This window comes from Electrophorus electricus, chromosome 6 (assembly GCF_013358815.1).
Source record: "Electrophorus electricus isolate fEleEle1 chromosome 6, fEleEle1.pri, whole genome shotgun sequence".
NCBI lineage: Eukaryota > Metazoa > Chordata > Actinopteri > Gymnotiformes > Gymnotidae > Electrophorus > Electrophorus electricus.
This window is the reverse complement of record NC_049540.1, coordinates 17,534,628-17,547,691: the sequence shown is the minus strand read 5'-3', so window position 1 is coordinate 17,547,691 and position 13,064 is coordinate 17,534,628. Positions and strand designations below refer to the sequence as shown.

The 13,064-nt window shown below is 44.5% G+C and overlaps 1 protein-coding gene across 2 annotated transcripts in view; it reads right to left on the bottom strand.

Annotated features, from left to right (window-relative positions):
- Positions 1-3,250: 3,250 nt before the first annotated feature.
- ammecr1 (AMMECR nuclear protein 1) overlaps positions 3,251-13,064 on the bottom strand; it is a 35,182-nt gene continuing 25,368 nt past the window's right edge. For both annotated transcript variants that reach the window (XM_035527396.1, XM_035527397.1), the window contains exons 4-7: positions 9,946-10,060; positions 7,455-7,545; positions 6,839-6,935; positions 3,251-4,735 (exon numbers count right to left, since the gene is read on the bottom strand). In XM_035527396.1, the coding sequence (XP_035383289.1) occupies positions 4,621-4,735; positions 6,839-6,935; positions 7,455-7,545; positions 9,946-10,060 (418 nt within the window). In that variant the 3' untranslated portion in view covers positions 3,251-4,620. The remainder of the gene's footprint in view (positions 4,736-6,838; positions 6,936-7,454; positions 7,546-9,945; positions 10,061-13,064) is intronic.

Below are 13,064 nucleotides of genomic sequence, written 5' to 3'. Positions count from 1 at the left end.
AGGTATCAGACAGCTACAATGAAAATTCATTGAACTTAGGTTGCTAAAACCCCAAAACAAAGTTAGAAACAGTTTTTAAAAAAAAAAAAAAAAAAAAAAATGAACACAGACATTTCTCTTGCAGGGGTGTTTTTTGGAAGGACAGGGAGGCAGGTCTGAAGAGCAGCATTTGTACATGGCTGGAGGCATCTTTGGTTCAGTCGAACACACAAAAGGTAACAGGGGCCTACATGTTTCCACACAAGTACGGGATGAGAGCGCAGTGGCAACTAAACCTTTGCATGTGTGTTAAAACCAAAAGTCTCTGCTCGGACTGAATTGCTTGTTGATTCCCAACACTTGATCTCAGTTGTGTCGGTGACAGACAGACGAGGGAATATAGTCTGCATAGGGGCAGAATGTGTGGCGGACAATGAGACAGCCACCAACGGCATACTTGCAACTCATCTTTTTCCAAATGAAGGGATCTTACAAGCTAACCTATGTCCCCAAAGTGCATTTTTAAAGTGGACTGACACTCGGACAAGCCTTCAAGTATATCAATATACAGACAGATATCACAACTTGAGCAGGAATTTATGAGAACGCCCCTGCGCACTTCTGACTCTACGAAGTGTGGCAAAGGTTTGGCTGGGCCTGACAGTACTATGAGATCAGCAGCATGTGGAGCTCACTTTATGGCAACACCCATACTGGAATGAGTTTTCTTCGGCTAAGCTTTTGTGAAAACTCGACTCCACTGTGGTTGAGAGCCCGTTTGCCCATGTTACACGTGGCATCTGTCAAAACACCCAAAATGTGTTGGGCATTTACAGACCACTAATAAAAGCTCTTTCTTTCCCTTTCCATTTTGGCCACATTTAAGAGACGACTAACGGGGTTGATTAAGATAGCACTAGTACAGAATGCCAGAAACCACAACCATAAATACCTGCGTTACAGAACAGATGTAAAGGGGAGTAGTGGGAGCCTCAAGGGTGGGACACCCAGCCCAAATATAAAGCAAGTGTGCACTTCTGTCCTAGCTGTCAACTGTACAACAGCTGGGGTGAGAAGCGTATGCCCGGTTCCCCCAGGCCATGAGGGAAGGATGGGATTAGACTTGTGACTCCTTGTCCTTTCAAACCTGCAGGAGATTTTCAATTTGTTACACTGGTAGGAACAACGAAAACGAACACCTGTAAAACAGATCTGCATATATCAAGGATAAGAATAAGTCTGATATGATCAATGAGTCCGCATGACCAGTCACATTTAACTGCGACCACCCCCATCAATGAGGTCCAGTAGCACCATTTTATATTGTCTTTTTTCCCCCCTCTTGTATGTAGTCTCTAGAGAAACGTGCATGCCATGGTTCAACAGGAGGTCTTCTATACATACATGCAACAAATGTATTGCAGATGTGTATACATTAGTTCCTTCATGTATGCAAAAGACTTGGTTTTGCAGCAGAAAGAAAGAAGAAAGAAAAAAAAAAAGTCAGTTTGTGCTGTTTCTGACTGTGGACCAGAAAACGGAGGCCTGAGCATTCAGCCAAAGGGCAGAACGTAAGTAAGAGCAGCTTCTGCAATACACGGTATAGAACTCGCTCAGTTTAGGACATTTGCACGTGTCAGTGCTGTAACATGGTGTCAGGGTGGGTTGTTTTGGGTTTTTTTGTGTGTCCTCCGTAACATATTGTGAGCGATCATACATGAAATAGTCACAGCTGGGCCACACAAGGGCCTCTAAAAAGGAGGTGCCTTAAACTTGACAGTCAGGTAAAAGTCAGGTAAACTGCCAAGTGCCTCTCTGACAGACAAGAAAACAAAAAATAATTAATTTAAAAATTGTCACGCGATGGTGTGAGACGAAGGAAGACATGTCAGTCCCGATTCCACCATGACAGCACGGACAGCTCAGAAGTTCAGGGCAATGTTTTGCTGGTCCACGTCTACTTCAAACCATTTTTAAGGCAACACAACTGAAACGAAAGTGGGTATTTTTTGTTGTTTTTGTCTTTAACTTTCAAGGATGACTGTGGATGGAACACTGAAAGCCCTTAACATTTTGCATATGAAAATGAAGAGAAAGAATCTTCATAGAGTCAGAGCATGTCAACCTTCCCTATACCAAAAAGGAGACAGTGGGCAAAACTTCCCTCAAGAGCTTCGCCCTGCACTGCTGCTTTTGAGATCAGGAGTGCTTGTTTAGGGAACGAGACCATCCCAGGCTAAATCTTTAGGATAGATTATAGCAAACAATTTTTTTTAAGAAACGGTTCTAAAAATGTTTGTGGAAGAAACCTCTCCCCTTGCCCTCTGACCCACTTTCTCAGTAAAGATCTAATCTTTATCTAATCTACATGAGAAGACGCACTAACTATACTACATGGAGACCAGACTATGGAAACATGGTTTCAAACGGAACTCGCATCCAACACTTCAGGGCAGAGCTGGGAGATGCAATTATTCAAAACGGTCATGTAACCATGTGGTCATGATGCAGCCACCAGAACAGCGGACTTGTGCCCGAAGGGAGGATTTATAATCCGACTTCTTCATGGCAACCGCTGCCAAGCCTGTGATGCATGCAGAATGTAAACATTGCTCAGGCCAAGGAGGACAATGTGGCAGAGACCAACCAGGACACGGCCCAAGTGTGAACACTGGAACGGATTCCCTCCACAGGATAATAAAAACACACAACTAAGTCACATGTCCCCAAGTCTCAACAACAGCCTCAAGGAGTGAAGATTGCCATTTAAACATGTTCCCAGGTTTGGAAAGGAACAAGGAAAATAAAAGGAACCAAGTAACCATCCTCACAAAGCATGCATTAAAAAGAGTATGGCTTTTTTTCTTTTCTATTTTTAAGTTTGTCCCTGTTGTTTGAACTAAGTCTCCTGTAAAGGTTTCCCACTCTGTGTGTCCCAAAACAGGTTAAGGAATATCGAAGGTGTGCACCAGACAGACCACTAGCCCCAAACTCTAAATGCCAACTCCTCAAGCATGCCATCTTTTTGCTGGTTTCACTATGGACAATTCAGCCTAATCATCGCATGTTGTCTCTACAGATGCAGGATGAGGATTTGCCCCCTACTTAACTTTAAACACTGGACAAAGAAGTCAAAAAGTCAGAACTTCAAGCACCTCATACCAACACTTGTAAGCCCTTGCAGAACCAATCAAATGAAGAGAAATATCCACTTCCCAACAGGAACAAACAACTCCACAATTTGTTTCATGCCCCTGACCCCCCCCCCCCCCCAACACAACATAAATACAACAGAAAGAAAAAAAACAAAACAAAAGGACTGTTAAATTCAATTCAATGTGATGACAAAAATGCGACACCTCCAATGTGAAGAGTGGCTCTCCCTAGCACTGTGGAAAATATTTTGGCTTTTCCAGTGGCTTCCAGAGAATTTTATCTAGCAGTTTCTTCTGACAACTTTGTGCACACACACCAACGCACATCTATCACCACACAGAGAGGGGAAAAAGCAATCAGTCTTAAGCTAGTCCATCTTTGGCTAACTTCAGTCACACAGTATGACAACCCTAAACTCACAACAATAATACACAATTTCAAAAAATAACCCCTCACAACAGTCAGTTAAGAGGAACCTTCAGAGGACTCACAGAGGAGAAAATTCTTTAAACTCTGCTGTTTTCTACATTATTTACGGACATAAAAGCAACTAATGAGAAATGATTTTTAAAATAAATAAATAAACAAAGCTGCCTTGGAAAAATAAGGTCAAGCAAACACTGCAAGACTTCTGCCCCTGACTTTTTCAGACTGGGAGGAACCTGACCTTCCTGGCTGTGCCAAAAACTGGGAGCAATTAACGGACACTCAGCTAATGGCCTTTCATGGATTACTAGCATTAGCTTATGAACTGGCCTAGTGTGAAAGACCGCCTGGGAGAGAGTCAAACGGATTCTGCATTTGAGCGAATGCTTAGCCAAAACAGCTGCTGCTCTGGCTTTCATGGCCAATGCAGAGTTGAAAAACAGTGCCAGTTACACCAGCTCACACGCTGCTGCCGATTCCCCCTGCCGCAAGGGCAGCCAGCATTGTGCGCATCTGTGCCATCGGTGTCTGACGAGGTATGGAGAACCCCGCCGACTGCCAGCTCAACGTGATCGTATCAAGGGCAGAAATCATGTAGTGTCGGCCAGTTTTAAAGCTCAAAGTACATAAACTTAGAGCGAGATCCTAGAGCAAGACAAGCCTCTCTTAAATACTTATTTCCATCCACAGACTCAAAAACCTGATTAGGATTGTTGGAAAAAATTGGCAGGGGGGGAAAAACGTATTACTTTTTTATTTGCTTTAATTTAAAAAAAGAATTTAAAAATGGGTTATAGGTCGATATATATGCTGCAAAAACTAAATTAATAGAAAGGATAAAAAGGAGAAAATAAAGGAGTTGTATTTTTTTTTCACGTCATAATCGTGATGCTTCTTTACCACCCGCTGCCATGCCACCATCTTGAAGACTGTTAGCATAGCAACGGAAACTATCATCATAAAATGGTACAGTAGTAGAGATAGCTAGACCACGAGGGGGCAGGCTCTCCCGGGAAGAGGTCCGCGGAGAGGTCCAGTGACTGGTCATGCGGCTCGCTGTCAGGAATAATGGTTGTAGGGGGGGAGAGGGTGCCCGATGCCGTTCTGGTAGTGGTGGTGCTGGCGATGGGCGATGTACTCCGCGTAGCTCATGGTCATCTTTTCGCTACGGTACCTGAAAGGCAGGAACAAGAAAGAAAGGAAGGCACAATGTGTGGGGCTTAGTGTATGAACCAAAGGCTTGAGGAAAGTTTTTATGCGCAATTTTAGCAAAATGTGAGCGCAGCACCAAAGATGGAGAGCAAAATAAAACGACTACTCAGCACTGCTCAGACTACTTATAACAATCGGTCCCACACATACAACCAGACAGCCTTTTCTTTGTCTCAAAGTCTATTATCAGTCATGTTTGGGGTGTGTGCTAGTTCTCTTCTGTTTCAGCTGTGCCGCAAAGCCCCACTGATTCGGAACAGCGCACATAGCCAAACAGGTCGGCATGGAAATTCGTGTCCATGTTTAGGACATGGCAGTGAGGTCTCGTCATGGCAGTCCTAACCAGAGCAAGCAGAGAGCTTCCCTCACGGCAGGTACGGCCAGCCCGTCCTGGCCGGACAAGCGTCCAGGTGCGAGCAATGGATCAGTGGTGATAAATGCTCCATTTGGCTCATCAAGACTCTCCGAGAGATTTGAAAGGGCCGTTGACACAGTTCAATGGTCATGTGGTCTCACATGAACACGAGGCGCTCCAAGTCACGAGGATGAGCCAGCACAGAACAAGACAGAAGGACAACCCCATGGATGACTCACACGAGCCTGACAAATTAAGCAATTGGAGATGCGCTTTTGGGGACAATACCAAGCAATTCAACAGCCAAACAGCTCTTTCTTTGTCAGAAAGCCTATTCGCAGTCAGATTTGTGGCCTGTGTTAGTTCTCTTCCCTTGGACGTACAGGAATTGTGGGTTCCAGGATTCTCAAACGGAGTGACATGTCTCAGGTTTGGAAAAGGTGCTTTTGTGCTTTGCAACTCTCAGCTTAACTTTTAAGTTCACACAAGCTCACAATGCGATAAGCAAGCTCGGGCGAGTTTGGAAATATGAAGCAATATCAATATGGAGGATCTGAGTTCTGCCCTGCTGTGATCATGCCAGTCATGTCTTTATGGCATCATAAATGATAACTACTAGGATCAATATGTTTTCTGACAGAAGTGAGATTACAGGGTTTAATGATATTCCATCATGTACCAATTGACTGACCCATTCGGTCTTCATTAATTCAATTCAATGTGTTTAAAACAAAGGTGTCAAACTGGTGGTGGCCTCCAGCACAGTTTTGGTGATTTGCCTGCTCAAAACACACCTGACTCAACTCAACAGTTAATTGAGGTTGAGTAGGTGCATTGAAGCAGGCAAAATCACTAAACTGTGCAGGATTCCTTCCTCTCCATGAGCACAGTTTGACATCTCTGGATTAGCCTGGCAACTCCTTGACAGGCAAGCTAGTGTGAGTCGAGAAATGCATTTAAAACAGAGCTGCAAGCTTTCTTTTCCTTTTCTTTTTTATATTGATTAATCTGCAGATGCTTTGAGGGCTTTTTTAAAACAATGGTGCACAAATGGCATCTTGGGCTTTCTTAAGAGAACATGATTATTTATGCAATAAATCACATTTAGCTGTAAAGGCCTGACAAGTCTTCAATCATGGTAGCGTTGCTGGTGTTGGCTCCTCTGCAAAGCTGGCGATTACCTCTTTGCACAGCTGTTTGCCTACCTCTACCTGCTATTGCATTATTCTGCTTTGGGGACAATGAGACCATTTTCACTCATGTGAAAACAGAAAACATGACCTTCAAAACAAACACCCGCAGATATTTCATGAAAATTATTGTTAACATGGAAGGTTCAAGGTACAAGACACTTGGGTCTCACTTTAACGATCCAAATTTAGGAGCTTCCCCACATTTTGTCTTAAATTGTTGTTTTGTGGCTTAGAACATCAGATATCTTGGAGGTGATTCCTTTTCAGGTGTAGCACTGAAGGAAACCCAGCTTTTAAAAGCCATCTCCCTAGATGGCTTTAATGTAAGTTGCTCCTGTACTTTAAAAGCCTTCCACTGCACACCACTTTCAACAACTCTAACCTCCAACACCTTGCAACTTGGCCAACTGTTGCCCTCTCCCACTGAAATTATATCTCTACAGATGCCTAATATTTATGACAATTTGTTATAAACTATTTCTTTTCAGTGTTATCAGTGAGGGCATATTTAATTTACCTGGTCAACTTGATGGTCTTCCTGAAGTCATTTGTGATGGGGGCTTTGTAACCTCCTTTTCGAAGTAAGGAATCTATGGTCTGAATGTGGTCCCATCCTGTATATCCAAAAGAGAGAGAGAGAAAAGAAAAGCAATGCAATTTGTTTTTCCCCTAACCGAATGCATTTTGGAATATCCAGGACCCACTAATGCCCAGGTAACCTAGGTAACATGTGATTTAATACACCAAGTACTGAACACAGAAGATGGAGTTTCGGTTAAAAGGGAGGAATTTCAGTTGAAAAGGGAATAGTTTCAGTGGAACAAAAGCACATACTATGTTGCCATGTGGTTCCTGGCCGATAACCAACATGAAAATACGCGCACGCACGCACGCGCGCACACACACACACACACACACACACACACACACACACACACACACACACACACACACACTTGCTCTTTTCCATTCCATTCACACTGGCTTTTTAGATAAAAATACTAGTGAAGTATAGTGTAGTATATAAAGCCTAGTGTAGTATATAAACATTCAGCGAGCAAAGCTGGAGACAGCCCATGGATGGGCCTCTCTCACTCTATGCATGTGGCTGGTACCAACTGGTGCCTTCTTACCTTGCTCCTTTGCAACCTCTGGCAGGTAGGTGGCGGTGCGCTTTGATCCTTTTTCATTGAAAAATTCTATCCTAATGCCGTGAACACCCACCTGTGGGGGGCGGGGCGGGGGGGGGGGGGTTGTTGAGAGAAGGTATTGAACAAAATAACAACCACCGCTCCATCCCGACACTAACAATGTTAGGAATGTGGACAATTATATCAAACATCACATTCCGAAGCATCTTCCACAGATTCCAAGCATACTGATTAAGATGTTCACCTCTGTGGAGGTACATAAATGCCTTTGTCTTCTTGCATGATATGGACCTGTCATAACGGCGCTGGTGACAGGAAAGAGTTTACATCGGGAAGGTACTGCAACCATACTAGACAAGTAGGTGGGGGGGGGGGGGGGGAAAAAAAAAAAAAAAAAAAAAAACCTTTCCATCACTGCTGAAAGTACCAGATGAAAAAAAAAAAAAAAACAACACCAGCTCTAGTTGACACGCCGAAGTCGTCTGGCACAAACTCTGACACAGTGTGCTCTAAAATGATGCATTCAATTGATATTTCTGTTTTCAGACCTGAAGGAAAACAAGCATCTGACGCAAAACAAATATCTGGTGAGCACCTGTCAAAGACATTGTGCGGGGTTAGTAATGCAGCCTATGGCGTCATTCGCACAGACCAGTAGGTGACTCGTGAAATTGTGTAAGAGCGCATGCATACACAAATGCGGGTGTTGTGTTTTTATTAGCAAAATCAGAATAACCAGGGAGCTCTCTGAATGATCATTAAAATATGGGCCTGGTGGTCTTATCCCACCGCTACAAAATGAGCACTGGTCACCGTCCCCACATCCACAGCACCTTCCCCGCGAGTGCGCCAAAGGTCAGGGAAGAACTGGACAACACTCAAACTGTCCAAAAGCCGTAGTGCTGTTGGACACCGCCACAAAATGCACACCCATCTTTTCTGTTCCTTACAGTCTGACAGGTGCCATCATCGACTGGCAAGGGAACAAAAAACTGCAAAAATTAAACTAGCTGATCGCAGATGGGCAAAATACAAAGCGACGAGCTGCCCTTTCTGAGGTGGTGCGGCGCTCTGACTGGCTGGCAAGAGGAAACATGAGAGAGTGAATGAACACAGAGGCATGACTGCAGAGACAGGATGTGAGCGCAGTAGTGGGTCCGGGGGTAACAATGAGGGCAACTGGGGTCAGGGATTGTTCCGTTTGTGCCTCTTGACTAGACTATGTGCGGGAATATGCGTCATCACTCGTCACCGCCGGTGTGTTTTCTGTGGGTCACAGAGGACAGCCAGTGATGACGCTTGCATGCGCATGGTATTCTGGAGTGCGTTTTTCCACCTCTGAATGAATGGCGCTGTGTGTGTGATGCCAGGCTTGGCCTGTGGGGGCAGCATGTTTCATTAGGGGCTGCTGAGGGCGCAGTGCGAGCGGCTAAAGTGGCACGGCCACCGTGTTCTTTTCCACTTTTCCACAAATGCAGCCAATTCCACACACAGAATGTAGGAGAAAGCGAGAGAGCGCAAGAGAGCGTGAGCGCAGATGGAAGCTGCAGCAAACATCAAAACAACGTCCCTCTGCTTGGGCAGCTTAGGAGCACAAAGACAAACTACTTTGACCTGAGAACAAGGAATCTCCAATTAGGTACGATCTTGCTTTCTTGTAGGTTAAAAATGCCTGCTGGATCTTATACGACACACAGACTGCAGTTTGGGCATGATCTAGGCATTTCCGCTATGCTTTCAGCTAGATACTGCTAATCAGCGATGAACAGCTAATGCTGTTCGTGCAAAAGATGACTGCACACTGGCCATCAGCATCACTCCCCATCTTCAGCAGTGGCACTGCGTCCTCAGACCGGCCGTCCACCTAAACTACAGGTATGGTGCGGGAACGCAGATGGCGGCACAGCTTCCTCGCTGACTGCTGAGCTGCAGGGGTGGCGGGCATGTCTGCGGGATGGAGGGGAGCGGAGGTACTTCCTCAGCAGGACAGCCCGAGGGCAGCCTCAACATCTGCCTCTCCTAAACGCCGCGGAGGTGGGTGGCAGTTCAGCAGACAGGGCGGCTCGTGCTGCTGCTCCCGCGATGGCGCTTCTATAACGCCTTCAGGCTAAATGCATGTTGCAAGGTCTACCGCTTACAACTGGGGAGAAAGTGAAGAAAGGAGCGCTTCTGAGTAAGAGAGTTTGCAATTTTGTTACGATGGATCAGACGGGTGCCGTTTAAAATTCCCATGCATCTCACAACCAGCTACTTGGGATGCAAACGCGCAAAAGAAAGATGAACCTCAAATGTGAATCTACGGGGGGGGGGGGACGACACACACTCATTATGGGTTAGCAAAAGACTGCTGGGGAAAGCAAGTTCATATAGGCATGCTGTAAACAAGCTGATTGAGACACACCTGGAAACTCTGGTGGCTGAGGTGAGAGGAAGGTTAACAGCGTGAAGGGCACATGCTGGAGTTGGTTCTTACCTCCCAGTCTAGGTAATCACCAACGTCCTCGAAGTTGGTGAGCAGAGACACTGAGCAGAAGAGGCGCGGCAGCTCGTCCCTCGTCATCGGGGGAAAGCGGCTGTCTTTAAGGGCACTGCGGAAGGAACAGGGAAGGGGAGGAGGAGGAAGAGGAGGGTCATTTGAGACAGAGCCATGAGAAGGGGAAGATGGCAGCCAGGGCGGCTTTTTCTCAACAAATTCTATGCCCAAGACCCTTGGTTGGACAGTGGGTAAGACCCTGTTGAGCCTGGAGCCCACAGGACAGAGTGTGAGTAACTGGTCTAGCTGGTTTGTTCACAGTGGTCACCACATGAGCATTTTAAAGAGAAAGTTTTTCAGTAACCCAAAGGCGTGTTTCCAGCATTGCATTTTTTGGCACATTAGGTGCATTAATGTAATGTGAAACTTCATGGTGCATTGTGTTGCTGTTCGCAAAGTTAATCGATGCATCACTAATCAGTTATTTCCCTCTGTTATTCAAGGTGTCACTAGTCAGCCAAGTTTTTCATTGTGTCGCTAGTCAGCTAAGTGATCTGATGCATCACGAACTGGCCAAGCAATTTGATGTGCCATTATTCAGCCAAGTCATTCGGTATGTCAGTGAACAGTGAAGTTATTCGATGTATCGCTAATCGGCCAAGTTACTCAATGTTCTGCTTGCTCTTGCACAGTGAGTTGCACGAGCCAGATCCTCTGATACAGCAACAGCATCACCACTGAAAACAGGTCTCCTCTTTCTGCTTGTGGTTGAACAGTTTTAGAAGCACAAAAGTGGATTTTGCAGAAAAAGAGAGCCCCAAAAAACACAGAAAAGTGACCGCAACCTGGCTCTGCAGCAGAAGACACCAAGGCATACACTTTAAATATCATCACAACCTGATATGGGCTTCATTCTGGATTTCCACCTTTACAATTATGCTGTGAGGATTACTACACTAGGAGGAATGTATTTGATTTCATGTTCGTGAAAATGTTTTTGTTTTGTTTGGTTTTTTGTAAACAGTATTTTCTGTACTATTATGTTCATGTTCAAGAACCAATCCCTACAAGCTAAGAAAACAGTAAAATGCTATTTAAATTAATTTGCACATCCAGTTGAAAATGCCTTTAGGAGGGTTAGTCCATCAAAGTCTAGGAAGTCTGGATATGCTAGTATTCATTGGATCTTAAGAGGTTTGTGGGTCTTATTTTAGCTCGATAAACACATACTCTCACACTTTCACCTCTCCAGCTATAGTACATGCACAAACATAAAATGCTTCCAGCTACTTTTATTTCATGGAAACACCCACCTTACATTCACTGGCTCCACTTATCTCAAAAGGTGCATTTTATATGTGTGTAGTTACAGACAGTAGGCCAGTTGTTGGCATTCAAACATTGGTCAACTACCCTCCATGCTGTCCATCACTGGTGGGTGTCGAGCAGATATCTGACTCAGGCACATCAGTGCTGCTGTTTTTAACGTGTCAGTGTTGCTGCTGGGTTCAGAGTGGGCTGCAGCAGTCTTGGGGATGGAAACCGACCAAAAGAACTTCTGACAGGCCAGAGGAAGTCTTCCAAAAAACACCTGTTCACCTGCAAAGTGTTTCCAGTAAAGTGGTATTTATAAGAAAGTTCCTTGTGGTTTGTATAAATTTTTTTGCCTTTTATCTACACCCACACCCTGTTGATCTGACATCTCCACGTGCCTCTCCCTACAGCAGGGTGAGGATTCCAAGTTACACTTCAAATCACCACTCTTTAATAAGTCAGTGACAGTTCTCCGAGGATGGGGGCGGCCCTTGGAAACGAGGCCCTCTGGCACAGGTTCACATGGCGCTCAATCACAGGCAGGCTCGGCTCGCACGGTGCCTGCCAGCACCGTGCGAGCCTAGGTCACTGACACCCCGCAGAGACAGCTGCACTCCCACAGAGTGCAGTACAAGAACGAATTAGCTACAGAAGTATACGCTTATAGAGTTCACTTAAGATAGCAACACCGTACATGTGGCACTGAAGTAAAGATGAATCAAAAAACTCTCAGAAATTCAGAAGACTACAGACAGGGATCCCATCCACACATACACAGACATTGCACAGGCATGGAAAAACAATATACCACACAGAGCAAATACAAATCAAAATGAAAGTAAGACCTAAACAATGATTACAGTTGGGAGTTGACTCACAAATGTGAAGAGAAGAAATAAAGTGACATTTTTATCTAGGAAGTCAGAAGTTCATTTGCTTAAAGACGACAAATTAGTCATAGAGGTGGCATGCTGTCAGTGCCTGACCGCTAAACTTTATTTCAGTTCGCTGAGGACATAGCTCAAAAGGAGGGTGCTCATTAGAGTATGGGTATTAACTCTGCTATTGACAGTAACAAGCATATAAAACAACTAAATAATTTAAAGGAGCAATAAGCAATTTTCTCCAAAGGTTCTTCGTCGCCTTATAAAAACACCAAGATCAGTGCTCTTTGCATTCTGTACCGACACCTATCAGTTCAGAAGTAGCAGAGAATCTCTACCTACGCCAGTGCTGTGGAGAGGTTTAAATAATATTCATTAGATCATCACACATAATGGCCAACTATATCAAACGTATGGACAATAAGGCATTGCTGACCAGAAATAAAAAAAAGAACATTTTCTGGCTTTAATTTTGGTAACCTTTTTCTAATAAACCAGTGCTACAGATAGCCACTCCACAGTGTTTTACCGACTAAAGATGAAAAGCTTAGGGAAGTTAGAAGGTTAACTAAGCACTGCAGCTTGCTTCTGTCAACCACGCTAGACCTTTTTACTCTACACCTGTGTGCACTCTGCCTTTAGTCATGCAGATCCCTCTACATTTTACATTGACATCAGACAATAATAACAGCTGATGACTTGTACGTTAACGTGTTATGCATTAGCACATGGGCAGTTTTCCCTGCTTTCCCAGTAGGAAAACACCAAATCACCACATCAAATCTCATTTATTAGTTGCTTGTGAGGAACTGCTTAATAATAAACAACCATATTGAAGGTATCTAAGGTCACAACGTTCAATAGGACAGATTTAACTTCTAACTTCTATACTGGGGTGCTGATTACTGTTTTTAAAATGAC